This window comes from Hypomesus transpacificus, chromosome 7, assembly GCF_021917145.1.
Source record: "Hypomesus transpacificus isolate Combined female chromosome 7, fHypTra1, whole genome shotgun sequence".
NCBI classification, from domain to species: domain Eukaryota; kingdom Metazoa; phylum Chordata; class Actinopteri; order Osmeriformes; family Osmeridae; genus Hypomesus; species Hypomesus transpacificus.
Window position 1 is genome coordinate 1,628,720 of NC_061066.1, and position 17,040 is coordinate 1,645,759.

At 40.6% G+C, this 17,040-nt stretch overlaps 2 protein-coding genes across 2 annotated transcripts in view; both read left to right on the forward strand.

Annotated features, from left to right (window-relative positions):
- syt1a (synaptotagmin Ia) overlaps positions 1-12,230 on the forward strand; it is a 90,389-nt gene extending 78,159 nt beyond the window's left edge. The window contains exons 10-11 of the mRNA XM_047023135.1: positions 6,445-6,578; positions 8,083-12,230. Of these exons, the coding sequence (XP_046879091.1) occupies positions 6,445-6,578; positions 8,083-8,289 (341 nt within the window). The 3' untranslated portion in view covers positions 8,290-12,230. The remainder of the gene's footprint in view (positions 1-6,444; positions 6,579-8,082) is intronic.
- Positions 12,231-12,752: 522 nt separating this feature from the next.
- Positions 12,753-17,030, forward strand: LOC124469415 (NADH-cytochrome b5 reductase 3-like). The gene is made up of 9 exons (XM_047022688.1): positions 12,753-12,878; positions 13,651-13,761; positions 14,321-14,393; positions 14,605-14,711; positions 14,811-14,940; positions 15,207-15,290; positions 15,388-15,473; positions 16,087-16,186; positions 16,311-17,030. The coding sequence occupies exons 1-9, from the start codon at positions 12,858-12,860 to the stop codon at positions 16,481-16,483; spliced, it is 885 nt and encodes a 294-aa protein (XP_046878644.1). The 5' UTR covers positions 12,753-12,857; the 3' UTR covers positions 16,484-17,030.
- Positions 17,031-17,040: the final 10 nt, after the last annotated feature.

Consider the following 17,040-nt stretch of genomic DNA (forward strand, 5'->3'; position numbering starts at 1 on the left):
TAGCAGACCTGCTGTTGTGTGGGAGAAAACACACATATGACCGCTAATGATCACTGTGGGCCGTAATGATCACGCTGAGGCTTCTACGTTGAAGGAGGTCCCAGAGCTATCACTGAAAGAGCTTTGAAATTCCAGTGTCCCCATCTAGACTGACCCTATTTTTATTTTCAATTTTCAATACACAGGTCCCCTTTGGAAATTGAGCCAAGCACCATGGTAACCGAATGTGTCACTTGTTAGAGGGGTAGAACTCACGTGCATGTGTGTGTGTGTGTGTGTGTGTGTGTGTGTGTGTGTGTGAGAGAGTCCGCGTGTGTGTATGAATGTATCCAGCACTGCCTCAAATCAATGAGCACAGACTCAGAACACTCCCTCAGGGGCTGACGATGACATGATGGACATCTGACCCCCCCCCCCTTTAATGCTTCATCAGAAATCCTACACCGCCATTACGTTTCCCATGAAGCAACTCATTTTCTGTTGCGCAGGAAGCTTTTCATAGATCTTCAGGTCCAAATTGCAGTTCATTTCCTGTGGTTGAGAGTGAGACTCAATTCCTTAGCCAGTTGTGTGCGTGTCATTTCCTTGTACATTCGACTACTCCATTCATGCACCATGAATAGGATTGCACGTTAGTGATTCCTCTTTCCACCCATACACAGTTGCACACACACACACATCAAAACACATACAACCATGTTCACATGCTCACCAACTCACCCACCATGCACCCTCCAGTCCATTTCTCTGCCCGTCTCTAAGTACCCCCCCCTCTACTCCTCCTCTCTTCCCCCTCTCTCTCCCCTTGTCTCCCTCTCCTGTTCTATTTTCCTCTCCGCCTCCTCTTTCCCCCTCTCCTCCTGTTCTCTCGCTTTCTCTTCTTTCCCTCCCCCCCTCCTTCTCTCCCTTTATTTCCACTTCACCGCTTCAGACTTTCTCCACTGTAATTATCATGCACCTGGCTCCCTTCTCCTCACTCCTGAGATGCCAGACCAGGCCCATCAGAGCCTGACCACCCCACGATAGCACTCTGCACATTAAGAGCCCAGGGTTTTCTCTCATCTGTCAGACAACCGCGGGTAGCCATTAGGCCTCCAAAAAAACACTAATTTGCTGCTTTTTTATGCCGCTACCAGTAGCTTTCACCTGTTTCCATTTGCATGGCAGGATTGGCCACATCCCGAGCTGTCAGTCAAACTGACGAGCTAATTCAAAGGCAGGCGGGGGGGGGGGGGGGTTTGAGGACAAGACAGTGACTTTGGAGCTAGAGGGGAAATAGATAAATAAAACATGGATTGACATTTAATGCTTGTGTTTGTGATAATCCATACTCCATACTAATTTGAGCATGTTGTATGTATATACAGTAGTGTGTGCTTAACAGGTCAGAGTTGAGTGATGTCAGCTTGACTTCACTGTAATAGTGGCGTGGGTTTCCATCACGTTTGCCTGGGAATTCTGATTATCATAGTAATAGCATGTGGTGTACTGGTGTACTAGGTGGATGTTTGGGGGTTTGTGTGAGAGAACGTGAAGGTTGTATCAGACCTTGTGATGGTGATAGAATACATTAATATTCATGTTTTGGGGTGAAATGTAAATTCTGACATTTCTCATGATTACCTTTGATACTTTTGATTTGATTGAAAAATCCACTATTTTCTCTGTAGCTCTGTTATAAAAGAAAGCCAAAAAATACATATTTGTATAATTTGTAGATGTTTATTTTACTTTACTTTTATTTTTATTAGAAATATGTTTTTAGATATTTTATAATTTGGTAAATGTTCGTATAGTCTCGTTTGTCAAAAACCCCAAAACAAAAATTTTCTTTTTCACTCTTGACTAAGAAAACAAGTTGAAGACGTCTGATTTATATTTGTTTCTGAGAGAGTGAGACTTATAGTGTGAGGACAAGGAAGTTATCCTGAAGTGCACAGTATGTGGTTTCCTGAGTCAACTTCAAAGCCCTAACAGATGGATGAACTAATAGGCATGTGTGTAATAACAACCATTTGAAACTATCTCTTCTCATGCCACAGACGGAGCTTGAAAGAGATTAATTGATGGACTGTGATGAGTATTTTATACGGAGTTCCAGAAGGTCTGCATGAGTTAACTTCTAGAATCTTCCCTCTCCTGTTAGACTAGTGTAATTACAGCTCCGCTGATGAAACATACAGTAGGTGTTTTCAATAACAGAAGTATCATTTGTAATAATTTTTGTTTGGCCTTTAAAATATGTGCTGCTGTGTTGTTACTAAAATAACTAGAGCAATACTATAAATGCAAGCTTAACCTTTGCTAACCATTCAGACCTTTACACAAACAAACATAATTTTATTGGACAGGCAGTCTCATTCTCAGTGTTGCATTGCACAGCACAAGATTGGTGAGAACACTAGTTTTGGTTAATGAGAGACTATCATGATAAACTTGCCTTGCAATTAGACCATTGTTTCAAAGTCACCACTGCCTTGCAACTGCTCAATTCATACTTTTCCTTAGTTTCTATAAACTCTGTAGAAAGTGACACTGTGGATTAACTCCCACTATGCAACCATCACTACAGTGATTTGCTTCAAGATAAATGGAAACTTAACTTCACAAAGCCTCCTGAAAGGTTTACATGCAGCATTGTGATAGTAATTTACCATTAAATGTTTGGTATGGGCCTTAAAGGTACATAGGGGGCCTATAGAAAATATCCCCTTAAATAAGAACATAACAAAGCTAGTATATATGACAATCCTTGACTCGTAACTCACTCTCGCTCTGACATTTACTGTTGTCAACCCACATTATGGGTTGGGAGGTCCATTAAGGCTGTACCACATAGTACCTGTATTATCAAAGGCAAGTACTGTATCAGTCCTGTACCCTTATAGTAGTACTCTAAGCTCTAAGTGTAAGATAAAGAGGTGTAGTGGTGGGGCTGTGGATGAGGACAGGGACACTAATGGGGATATTGGCTGTGCAGTGGCAGCCTCTCGGATATCGAGGCTGCTTATAGCAGGGTAATGGACCTCGGCAGGGAGGTTATCATATCACACAGGCCTGGGTCAGTAATGAAGCTGAACTGCTGCTCGCTCACACACTCAAGCACACATAGGCGCACGTGCGCAAACAAACACACACATGGAAGCACACACACAAACACATGCACACCATCAGCATGCTTCTCATCTGTGGCATTTTTGTTGTTTTTGTTTGGCAGGCTTTGCTCCTTGCCTGGCTGGTTAAAAGAGAGCTTCAGGACTGTGAGCTATTACAGATAACATTACTGGACATAGTGAAGGGCAAGGGGTCTGTTGGGCCATTACACCACAGGACTAATGAGTAGGAAAGCTATTTGGAGGTGATTAGTGGATGTCAAACTTTGTTGTTCTGTGTGGGCAATGTGTGGGTGCACATCATCTTTGTCAATGACTTTTTTTTTCAAGTGTGTGTGTACGTACCTTTTGTATGAGCGTTTGTGTGTGTCATGTCGGATCCAAAGCAGTGAGACTGAGATGACAGTTGGGCTTGGGTGCCCCTCCTCCGATAGCACATCTAAGATGCTGGGATGGGAAACTAAGATGACAGCTGAGCTATATATAACCTGGTTGTGTTGATGTTCGTTCAGACTCAGCCAGATCCTTCACCCTCGACTCTGGAGTAGACACAGTTAACACTCTTCCTTTACCAAGAAGGCTTTTGGTTTGTATGATGATAAATCGCTCAAAATATTTTATAATGACTGACAGTGATACCCTGTCCCGTCATTCACTATCCTTATAAGCAGTAATTAACGATCAGCAATTAGTAGCAACCTTAAAAACTATTTTTGGTGAGATTTGAGGTGGATGTGTCAGACAGGCTTGGTTTGTAATACGGAACTGTTTTTCTGGAAATGTGTTACATTATGTGTTTATAGAGAGGCTCTGCTTTAGGCCGCTACACAGATTAATCCTATGAGACAGGTTCTGGTATTGGCCCATTCACACCTGCACCTGACAATCTTTCTGAGAAACCTGCTATTTCCTGTTCACTGGCTGCGCATTATCAACTGGCAACGCTTTTCTCCATAACACCTTGGCCCAGAGCAAGGAACAAGTGACATACCCTTGCCTCCATGGCACACCCTCTCTCACACACACAAACAAGAAAAAGCGTTAGCTGTTAGTGATGCACCCATTGCAACAGCGGCAAAGCCACTCATCCACAAAATAGAGATTACAGTCGTCTGTGATGAATTGGCAAAATTAGCCGGATATGAGTTGTGCTGAGCTTCTTCAATAACACAATAATACCCAGCCTCCCTCATCCACCAGCTGCAAAGATAACAGGTGCTTGGATAGCGTTGTCACGATGCAATGATGTTTTTCCAGCGGCAAATGGATAGGTTATCAGTGATCGACCCGGCGGTTTGTTGTGGTGTGTGTTCAGTCTCAGTCCCTGAGGAGAGGAGGGAACCTCTTTTCAGAGTTGAGAGGCGGCTGAAGTTACGAGTCAGACAAGTGTTCCGAGGTAGGCGACAGTCTGAATTTGAAGCAGTGGGAGATCATAGAAGTTTGGAGATGGAGGAAGTGATCCTCAGGGCCTGTCTTTTTCTTTTCTTCTAGATGGAGCACTGTCACTGCAAGTGTGTATCTCTGAGATCTGTCCTGCCTCTCTGTCTCCCCTTAGTTGTCCACTTATCTAAACATGTATGAGGAAACATAGATTATATGCTTTATAAATTTGCCCAGCAGTTGTTCATGAGGAAAACATAGATATGTTTTATAACTTTGCCCAGCAGTTGTTCATGCATTGATGGAGGTCAGACCAAAGTCTCAAGGTTGTTTTCTTTCATACAAGAGACAGTTCAAACACAAACTCTCCTGGGGAGATTGAATTGTTGGTGACAGGGATGAAACGTAAGGGGCAGTTGATGGAAGAAAGAGATTAAACAAGTGATAATAAGCCTGTGTGATGCACAATGTCCGACCATGGAGAAGATTCTCATTTAGATACAATTCCACCCATTCTCTTCACACACAATCATACGCATTTACACACACACACACACAGACGGTCACCTGTTTGCTTTGTCGTCATACAGCTCTCCATCCCATTGGGAGATTAATAAAAGTCACAATGGACACCAGCTTCAGGAGAAGCTTCCCTTTATCTTTTTATCTCCCACTCCATCTTTCCCTCACTTTATCGCTCAATTTCTTTTCTTACAATTCCTTTCTCTCACACTCTCTTTCTCTCTGTCTTTCTTTTTTTCCTTTTTCTCTCACCTTTCTTTCTCTCTCACTCTTTCACTCTCTCACACTCGCTTTCTTTCCCTCTTTTTTTCTTTAACTTTCTCTTTCTCTCCGCTTTTCTGATTTCTCTCCCTATGTGCACATAAAACTAGGATGAACATAAAACTTTGCAATCACCAAATTTTCCTCAAAATTGGATTGCAGATTAAGGTAGTTAAGCTTGCCCAATATTTGCTGTATATAGATTGTAAAGGGGACCTAGCCTTCTCATCACTTCCCATGAGCACAACACAAGAAACCTATAAAGACAGCGTCTAGAAACCATCGATAAATATTAATTTATAAGTAAGACTATTTTCAAAGTGAGAGACATGGACTGAAGCCACACTGACACTTAGCTCTCCATCAAGAAGCATACTATTGGATCTCCATCCCAATGCACTGTGCTGTCCAGTTACAATCTTCTTTATTTTATCTTTTTACTAGAACACAGAAATGCCATTTTGTCTTCACTTATAAATTACTTACATTCATATCTCTCTTGAGTCGTCTTTAACAGCACTGTGAAACTAAGGCTCATACTGTTAGCTTTTTCTAAGAATGCGTCTTATTCAAACTGGTCACCGGTCTCTTGGCTCTCTCCTCCTAGCTTATGATTAGAATTCAGAGGGAGTAAACAAATCACAGAACATTAGCCCAACATCTTGATTGCTAATGATAAACCTATAAGATTGATGGTTGGGTTCGTGTCTCTTTGAAGGACCCTCGACCTGATTACCAGAGAGAGCAGAAGAACGTGTTTGTGTGTGTGTGTGTGTGGCAGGGTAAACAGGGCGAGAAGGGTTGGTCACAGCTGGCTGTCCTTTCATCTCAAGGGGCTTGAGAAGACATTGTCGGGAAATTAAAATTTGTTGCTTAGGGAAACACAGAGACGTAAACATAATCCATTTTGCAGCACAGGCCCAAGTCTTTCCCTTAATCATTTCCACACTAACAAACAGTAGTTTTTCTATCACCATGTGAAGAAAAACAGCTGTTTTTACTTTGTGTATGGTCTTGTGTATCTGAAATACCATCTGGATACACAAACATTAGTTTGTTATTTAATTTCAGTTGTTTGTCAGTAAAGGAATCTGCAAACTCCTCCTTTAGAAGTTAATAGCAGTTTTCCGCCAAGTTTTTGTAACCTGACCCTCTATTTTCTCCTCAGACCCATATGTTAAGATTCACCTGATGCAGAATGGCAAGAGGCTGAAGAAAAAGAAGACGACAATCAAGAAAAACACCCTGAACCCATACTACAACGAGTCCTTCAGCTTTGAAGTACCATTTGAACAAATCCAGGTAAATTGGACCAGTAGCCCCATGGCCTTATATCACTCAGTTACAGTTATTAGAACGTGCCACAAACTAACACTGGTTCAGTTCAATGGAACATCTGATAAGCCTGTTAAAGTTGCTTAATCTTCTATAAGAGCTCAATTTCTAATCTTTATCAATTATTTTTGATTGTGCTCTTCGGAAGCGTGGCACCACAGTACAGACTGTACAATGATTTCAGATGAGGTGATGAGGACGTTCTCATTAGTCCCATTATCATTCCTTTCAGAATTTCCATTGTAATTAAAAGCATTATCACAAAAAAAATTGCAATTTGACAAGACAATTGTTCAGAGTAGACATGAGTAGAGACTATAGTGAATGCTGAAGGCACACTCCAACTTGTCTATAAACACTCAAAAGCTCTTCATAACAAATTAAAATCCATATTATGTTTTGATCGCAATTCAGTACCGTCTATAGGAAATGTCCAGTACTGTGACACTCCAATGAATTAACCACAATTTAAAACAAAAATACATGGAAACAAACAAACAAACTATTATATAAAGACAATTACAGAAAGTAAAGTTCATGGAAATTGTGCTGAAAGGAAATAACTAAATGGTGTCAGTGCCTGAGGTATAAAGAAGGTAATTGCCTAAAATTGATTTTGCACTTCACACCTCGGAAACCACGAGTTTGGTATTACGAGCGTTTGATTCAATTATGAAGACGAACCTTAGCTATTCTGTGTGAATGTTGGAACCTCCCAATTGGACAGAAAGAGGACACTGTGTTGTACTATTAATTCCATCCTTTAAAGGGATTGTTCACCCCAATTCAAAGTATCTAAGATGTTTTTAATGACTCACTCTGTAAGTAATTACCACCCCTTTAAAAGCCCACCTAACCCCACCTCAATCTGGGGACCTTGTTCAGTGTTTCATTACATGGCATATCAGGCATGCCTCAATGAACACTGTCTCTTCACACACATAAGAGATGGGCCCATTCTTAGGGGCCAACTCTAACGCGTTGTACTGCCTCTAAACTAATTCAGAGATCTGTTTGTGCACATATTCATATTTCCTGCCAATGCTCGACACATACGTCTTCCTGCTCTGCCACGACACTTTGAATGAACACATGCTGAGGCTGAAAGGTTGACCTCTGAGTAAGCTGACAATCTGTTGTATGTTTGGCTTTGCCATGATTCAGACTTGCTCTTACATGGCATTTATCGCTATGAACATTCCATGTCTGCCTCAACGTCTAAAAGCTACCTTAGTGAGTAAGCCGGCTTTACATTCGATTCAGGACCATTTGACAGATTGACGGCACAGTACATTTGCTCACAATAATTTTACTTTTAGACGTAGCGCACCTCTGACTTCAACTTTGAAAGACAGTTAATGTGTTTGTTTGAAGAGATGAAGCTTGGAGAGCGGTATGACGTCTGGAGCGACGCCATTGAACACTATTGACCAAAAGTGTTCTCCACCCCTCCCTCTCTCTCCCTTTCCAGAAAGTGCAAGTTGTTGTAACTGTTCTGGACTATGACAAGATCGGCAAGAACGATGCCATCGGCAAGGTCTTTGTGGGCCTCAACAGCTCGGGCACGGAGCTCCGCCACTGGTCGGATATGCTGGCCAATCCCAGGAGACCCATCGCCCAGTGGCACGTCCTGAAGCCAGAGGAGGAGGTGGATGCCCAGCTCTCCACCAAGAAATAGGCAGGGCCCCTTTCAGCACCTGTCCTGTAATGTTCCTTAGCCAGTATATGTAAATACCTCAGTGATACATGGGTCCATCCAATGTCAATCCTCCCCTTGTCATGAAACCCCCAAACCCAAATAATACCCAGCTTCATACTGACTCGTCTTATCGGCCCTCTTTTCTAATTGTTAATGGTTCTTTAAAAACATGGCCCTAGGACCCTTATAATTCCTGTCCTCCCCCCTACTACTGCCTCTGTTTTAACTTGTGTTTCTATGTCAGGTTCTGCCCCCCTCCCCAACCCCCCTTCCTCTCTCAACCCAAACTGTGTTGGTCATCTTCATGCCCTTGAGCCCCCGAACCAAATGCCCCCTTCTTTTAAGCAATATGATCTGTAAAGATAGCGCATGACTGAAAGAATTTATTGTACCACAGTTGTATATATCAGTATGCAGACAAAAATGATTTCTAGTTTGTGTTTGTATGTTGTTACCCATTTCCTAATCTGTGTATATCTTGATGTTTTTAATAAGATATCTATTTTAAATTATGTAAATGCAGATATAGACGAGAGCCGATATTATATATTACAGGAATTTAAAATTCTACCTTATTGCATTCCAGTAAAAAATATCAACCTGCAAAATGCTAGTGGAAGTATACTCACAGTATAAAGGACCGTGTCTGACTTTATGTTTACTAATGAAACATCACAGGAGAAAAGAATATGAATATAAGCATAAAAAACACAAAATACTCGGCCATTAACTACTATGGTTCCTTGGGAATTATATGCTGCTGACAATTATACAAGCACATGATTTCTTAACTTTTTGTACTAATATCTCTATCAAAGGACCTATGTGTTATTGCAGAATAATGAGAATTTTTCAAGTTGATGCAAACCGATTAGCCTTCCTTTTCTTATCATTTGGGCAAGACTAAACATCATGACGTGGTCCGTTTCTTTCAAGTGAAATACAGTAGGTCCTGATTTTAAAGGCGATCTTTTGCATAAAAGATATGTTCTTTCTTTGGTTTCCTGGCAAGTGGTCCTTTTAAACCCAAAGTTTATTTAATCAACCCCCCCACCCCTGAAACTGACCCCCCCCCCCCCCTCCCCCTATAAAAAGCACCAAGCTGTAGCCATTGTGTCCTTAGCTTGTTTAACAATATGTTGTTAACTGCTTATACTTTCAACAGCCTAGTTGCTGGAAATTACGTTCAGGCTTTTGAGTACAGTCTCCAAGATGGAATAAAGACTTTAGACTCTAGCTTTAAAGATGACTATTTTTTAGATCAAATCAGCATCTGAATATTTTTTAGTAAACTGCATGATTTTTTTTACAATATTTGCTATAGACTGGGCTGGAGTGAGATCTACCTGTACCAGGGGATGTCTAATGAGATTCCCCTGCCTTCAATTAGAGAGAAAAAGTAACTTAAAGAGAGTACCATGTTGGGTCAGTATACAGTTTTTGTACTGTATATTAATGGACGTGAAGTCGGTTTCTAAACACTGCCATTTTCAGGGAGGTTACAGATGTAAGCAATCCCTCTCTCCATGCATACTCCCACTAAAAAGTGGTTGTATCTTTGGTTTCATGGGAACAATGTCTTTGGCTGCGATGGTGCCCTGAACAGCAGTCTTTGCTTTGCGTTGCCTTCACACAGTGACAATAGAGCTAGCCATGTTTTACTGCCAATCTTACATTTTATGTGGCTACTGTTTTGCACTGGATGTCTTTAAACCGATAATTGCTTGTTGACTTCTTTACACCATTTTTGGACTATGTTGACTGGCTTCATTTCAGGATTTTTCATCCCAGGGGAACTTCTGTCTAATAGTTCTTCTGGTTCTTGGTATTTGCTTAAAGGTACATGAGAGCAACATATCTTCCTTGAGTCGATAGTAGTTAAGCCAGTTTTATATGTTTTGGCGCAGGAAAACATCAAGAGGAAAATGGGATTTGAAAAACGGCAACCGTACAAGTTTGTCTGCCTCAATGATTATATTAGTCCTTTACTACGGGTCCAGAACAGGAAGAATAAATAAGAAGTTTGAATCCATGAAATCCATCAAGTCTCTTATCTTGGAGGAACCTCTTGCATATACTCAATGCTAGCTTCAGGAGAAGTTTCTAAATGTTTTCAATGTTATTGTGTAGTTGATAGCACTATTATGAAAAAGCTATTTGTCATTCCATATGAGTCTCTGAGGACTGCTTTGTGTATCACTGTGACTGCCGTGTGTGCTTAGAGATGTAGGCTTATCAGTGGGTAGCAAACCAGTTTGTTCTGTAGTGATGTTGTGATGCCATTTCCCTTCTACATGCAAAGAGAGAGAGAAAGAGAGCATCGTCAGTTTTAACATCTCTGGGCTGGCTGGCTGATCGATGCAGCTGTACACAGACTATTTTGATGTTTTGAGAGTGAGGACGTGTCGCTCCACACATCATTTTGTTGAGCACTGTGCAATACTTGTATGTTCATCCCATAGTGTTATGTGGGTGGTGTTGCCCGAGGAAAAAAAAAAAAACTACTGAGGAATACGAAGAGGAAATTCCTCTCCAGTAAAATGGTTAGGACACAGCACATGTAGATTATGTGTAGGTTGTAGCTTGACATGATCCTCTGTTTAGGGTTCCTCACTTTTGTTCTGGTTAATTTTGTCCTTGTACACAGTTCCAGCATGAGAATTATCAGGAAGCAAGAAAAAAACAACGCAAAATGTCAATATGCTCATAAATTACATTGATCTAACCCCTTTCCTTTCAAAAAGTATCATGTACATAAATGCAAAACAATATGAAAAACAAGTATATAGATATAACCTAAACATGTACTGGATCATCATGATCCACATATGTATACAGTATCACATAACACTTGCGTCCCTTTCTCTCATTTGTTGACTTCCCTATTGACAACCCTTTTATATTTGAGATGAAAACTCTGAATGTACAGTATGGACTGTGTGTTGGTGTTAATTACTTTTACTGTAAGAGTAGATGTATTTGGCTCTTTTTCAATTGTTGAAAGAAAATGTTGATTTGTGTGTTTCTTTTTTTAATATGCTTAATTTATTTTACCGCCCTACAGGGTCACAACTACCCCTGACAACTATTCCAAATAGATGAACATACTTGTATGTACCTAATCCCATAGCAATGTGTCTTGAACTGAGGGACTGTGCTTATTTAATTTAACAGAAAGAATACTTTACCTGATCAATTAAAGAACGGCATGTTGGAATGAAACAATGGAGAAATGTTTCTATAAATGACAGTACACAGGTGTACTGATTACCATAGAAGGAGCATTATAGTAAAATCAGTCAAATTACACTGTAAGTAAAATAACTTTTAAACTCACACCCACCATGGATCTTAGTGAAAGACAACATTGCAGAGTGCTTGAGATTTTAAGGTGTAGGCCTATACCAAAAGAAAAGCCATGACTTGCATTATACTGCAATGTTGCTCTTATCTGATCCCTACCACAGAATGCCAACAACCCCCCAACACGTCTTATTGAGGACTTTTAAAATCACATTTGCTGTGTTACCAGGGACCTATTGACATTATGATTCTCTCAAACAACAATGACAAAAGCCACACTAACTTATAAAGACAAAGCTGTGTAAAGTATTAGAATCTGATGCTGTAGAAAGATCCTAGTTGCCTTTGTGTATATCAACTGCCTGCTTGAGTATTTTGTGTGTGGAAATTTTCTCTGTAATCTTGTAGAACTGTTTGGGGTGTTTTTCCTGCCATATTGTTCACAGTGACTGCGAGCTGACAGTTACATTGCTGTGTATACCTTCATTTTTGACGAGGTGTTTTACAGTTTTGTTTCACTTTGTGTAGTGATTCACTCTGTGGAGTTTTCTGACTGTTGTTATATAACTTCATATACACAAATGATCAATAAAAATGTTTTATTTCCTGTTGATACAGAACCTTATCGAGTCTCTTATTTTTATTTCTAATTTCACTAAGCCAAAAGACTCTTTCAACTAGTATGATGAAAGATTAACACAGTCTATACCACAATCTTACCCAGTGTCACACTGGGTGTTCTCCAAACTTTACAGAGAGAAACCTTTATAATTCAATCAAAAGTAAAACATGTATATACCTGGATAAAACAAAAGAGATCCATGTGAAGAACCGTGTTTAGGGTCTGACTATAAAGAAGTCCTTGCATGTTTCAATGATACAGTCTTTGCTGCCATCTACAGGATTGCATAGAACAGAACACAACTGATTGTGTCTAACTAACAGTCATTATCATAGGCTACTAGTGGGCAAACCTCTCAACAGTCAGAAAAACAAAATACATTTAACAGTAGATTGTCACTTATATAAAACAGGAAAGCCTAAGTAGGCATTTACCACTCGTTGCATTCAATAAGCAATTGTACAATCACTAAACATCGTTTAATGAAATTACATGGTAATACGTTTACTTTTATTTTGAAAAATGAAAAGTAGGTTCACCGGAAAGGGGTTTTCTTTGCGCTTCTGTGACAGCTCACGCATTCTTGCAGAGCAGCTCTCTAACAAGCAATTAAGGTGCCAAAATGTGGTCTTTCATCTGCGGTGTAAGTAAAATATATTTATTTGAAACCATCAAAATGTCAACACCTTTTGTGGTAACCACAGTTAAAGGTTAATTTAACCAGCTTGCTGCAGCTTGAGGTAGGGAGTTTCTTGACTAGCTAACTAGCTAAATACAGCTGTTGAAATGTTTGGATGCCTTTCCACTGATACTACTTTTGATTTATATAGACACCAGATAGTTAGACATGTACATATATATCATAGTTGGCCCACAGGACGCAATAATATTGGCTTTCTATCAAGCAAAGTAGCTGCTAATGTGAGTTTCGTTTCCATAGCTAGCGATGGCGCACCTCCAGAGATGGTGAGCTCATCATCTAAGTTCAGTAAGCATTCAAGCACTAGTCTTTGTGTAGGTTGTGGAGGTTATTAACTTGATCTCCATCACTCAAACGTATTTTAAAGTCGTTTTGTAGTTTAGGTTTAGTTACAAGAAAACACGTAACAGCCTTAAAAAGGGGAATGTGGTACCACCATGACATCGCCACTATCAGACATGGTGCGTAGCAGGACGGTCCAATGAGAGTTCCCCAGCATTGCAAGACTAACTCCACCTAGAGACCGTATCTGCTCTCTAATTTAAATTAATACATGTAAATTAATATATGTAATTATCTACCTCTCTCTGAATTTGGATGGTCACACTAAGATCAAGACAACCATGTAAACAATGACTCGTGTACATGTTTCAGTACTCCTTGTAAAGCCCTACTGGTGACTTCACGCACTCTAACTTATTTTCTTCTTTGATAGCTTTATCGCCGCTTCATCGAATTCATCTTCAGCTTCCTCACCCGAAAGAGGGCTGCTATAACCCTAGAGGACCCTAACATAAAATATGCTTTGCGATTACTGGATAAAAAGGTAAAAATAGACACACACACAATGTTATACGGTACAGTCTGATTTACATGTATGCATTTAGCAGACGCTTTTATCCAAAGCGACTTCCGAGATGGGTGTTGGGTGTTTACATTTGCCATATTGAGTTGTGTGCTCAACATATACCCGTGTTGGTCTGTTAGCTATACAGTAGGGTCAAAAAGTCTGAAATCATATTGAGCATTTAATGGGAAGACGTGAGAACCTAGCATTGTGTGGCAGCACAAGAAGCTCTTTGGTTCCTTGTAAAATCATGCTGGGATCACATTAAGTTATGCACAAACTTATGGAGTCCATGCTTGCTGTCATTGACGACACTTTAAGCAAAAGGGGCACATGTACCAAATACTAAGATATACAAATTGTATATAAATCTTTCAACTTTTCACTCAAATTGTTTAATTTGTGACAAAGAAAATGTATTATATTAGAAACAAATGGAAAACAGAATTGTCTTGACTTTTGAACCCAGCTGTATGGACAATCTATACCCTTATCCTGAAAGTATATTTTTATTGAGATAAAAATATTTGAATGACAGATCATCACCCATGACACGAGGAAATTCCGTTTTGCCCTGCCTTCTCCAGACAATGTCCTCGGTCTTCCCATTGGTGAGTATGAGTAAATAATAGTAACAATAATCTATTCATATAGGGGGATTCGAACTTTCAACTTCTTCATCAGCAATCAATTGGGCTACATCGTGCTATATGTATCTCAATAAATACATTGCAGGCTTAAACAGCTGCTACAGCAGCACATCATACACAATGTATTATCAGGGTATCTACCTTGTTTTATGATTGCGTGTTTCGTTGCCAGGACAACACATATACCTGTCGGCCAAAGTAGACGGGAAACTGGTGGTTAGGCCGTACACACCAGTGTCTAGCGATGACGACAAGGGCTTTGTAGACTTGGTGGTCAAGGTACAGTGAAGAGATCTCAGAAAAAAACAAATCTCTTTCAGTGCAAGGCATTATGTGAGTACCAATTGACCCTGGTATTCTCCAATTCATAATCTTCAGATTTACTTCAAGAACGTCAATCCCAAGTTTCCTGAGGGGGGCAAGATGTCTCAGTACCTGGAGAGCCTCCAGCTCAATGAAACCATCGACTTCCGAGGGCCTAGCGGCCTGTTGATCTACAATGGCAAAGGTGACAATCTTGATGATTTGAACGATCACATACACCGTAATCAGCTTTCAGTTGAGGTTCAGTGAAAATGTTCTTAGGTGTTTGTTACTGTTCAAGGGTGTTATAGTTCATAATGGATTCCTTTGCTTGACACTTTCCTCCAAAGAGATTTACAAAGATGATTTGAACTTAGGCCCTCTTAATATGCAGTCAAATGTTCTACCCCTGAACTCTAACCATTTGCACAACTACTTTTCTAGTGAAATCTAACTCCAGTATTTCCACAGGAGAGTTTGCCATTCAGCCAGAAAAAAAAGCACCGGCTGTAATCAAAAAGGCCAAGCATGTGGGCATGATCGCAGGAGGAACTGGTATGGGATATATCCTTTGGGTCTAGTCTTCATGGATGAGATATTCACATAACTACACGCAGTGGATGCATGATTTGGCATGTCTGTCCTACCTCAGGGATCACCCCCATGTTGCAGATCATCACGGCTGTGATGAAGGATAGCGAGGACACTACTGTGTGTCACCTGCTCTTTGCCAACCAGGTGAGCATGATGTCACATCTGAGATGGCGTGCGCCTGGGCTCATAAGGTCATAGTGTTGGTGTCCTCAGGGATGAGGATCTGACAGCGCAGCATGAACTGTACGACCACATTTAGTTCCAACTCGACTGCAGCTATAAACGGTAGGGGTGGGAATCCTTTGGTACTTCACGATTCGATTGGAATCGATTCTTGGGATCCCGATTCGATTAAAAATCTATTCATGATTCGATTCAATATATGCGTACATTAAATAATAACATAAATATGACTCAACTGATATCAGTTAAATGAATTATCAATTGGTTTGAGTGAGATTTGAACCAGGACTACTGTGTTATGCAGTAGACTCGATGCAATACAACCCACTGAGCCACAGAGGGTTCCTGCAAAGTTTAAAGACAGTGTAATTGCCCTTGTGACACTTCTAAATGCCGAAGGACAACGTACATTTTGTTTCTGCTAATGCCAAGTTATAAAACAGAATACTCAGCCTTCTAATCATACTTACAAAACATTTGACATTTGTGAATCGCTAGAAGACTGATTCATATGTGAATCGATCTTTTTCCCTCCACCCCTAATAAAACAGTCTTCTCTTCTGTGTGCTTGCAGACAGAGAAAGACATCCTGCTTCGGCCCGAGTTGGAGGAGATCCAGGCTAACCACTCACAGCGTTTCAAGCTGTGGTTCACGCTGGATAGGGCCCCAGAGAGTGAGTAACAAACACACTTCTCTACGCAACAGGGAACCGCTTGGCGAAAGCTAATGAAACATCTCCCGTTATCCTCCCTCATGTTTGTTGTAACCTTCTGACTTTGAACTCTCGACTGTTTCAGACTGGGATTACAGCGAAGGCTTCATCAGTGAGGACATGGTGAGGACCCATCTTCCTGCACCTGCAGACGACACCCTCATCCTCATGTGCGGCCCCCCTCCAATGATCCAGTTTGCCGCCAACCCTAACCTGGACAAGGTGGGCCACTCCAGCAGCAGACGGTTCACCTTCTAAAGTCCACGATGCTGGAGGGCAGGGAGTCCAGGCCCAGATCCTGTTCCAAAGCATTTAAAGCGCACTTGCAGCACTCTTGCATCACTTTTGGACCATTTGCTAGGTCAGTTTATATTATTACTGAATCCGTGTGGTGTACAATTTAATCTGCTGTTTTCCCAAGTGGAGGATTGGAGCGTCTAAAGCATTGTCTGATGGGTGGTCTCTACCCTTACATTTGTATCCCTGACTGAAAGTTATTATGGCTGGCAGGAAAAGTTTTGAAAGGTACAGTATGTCTACATGTTTATGGTTTGTAAAGTCAACTTATGTCGAGTGCCTTAATGTTATCTGTAACTATGGTTTGATACGCACTGCACTATGCCATGGCTCATTGCCTTTCAGTCGTCATGCAAGCTGTTCTGGTGATCATGTCAAAGGTCATTGCATTGGTTCACTGCATAAAGAAGCTACTGGGAAGGTTAATGTTTGTTAATGAGTTGTTGCTCATGTATCCTTAACTTTTGATTATGCACTATGTTCAGTAAATATTTGATTGCTTATGAAATTTGTATAAT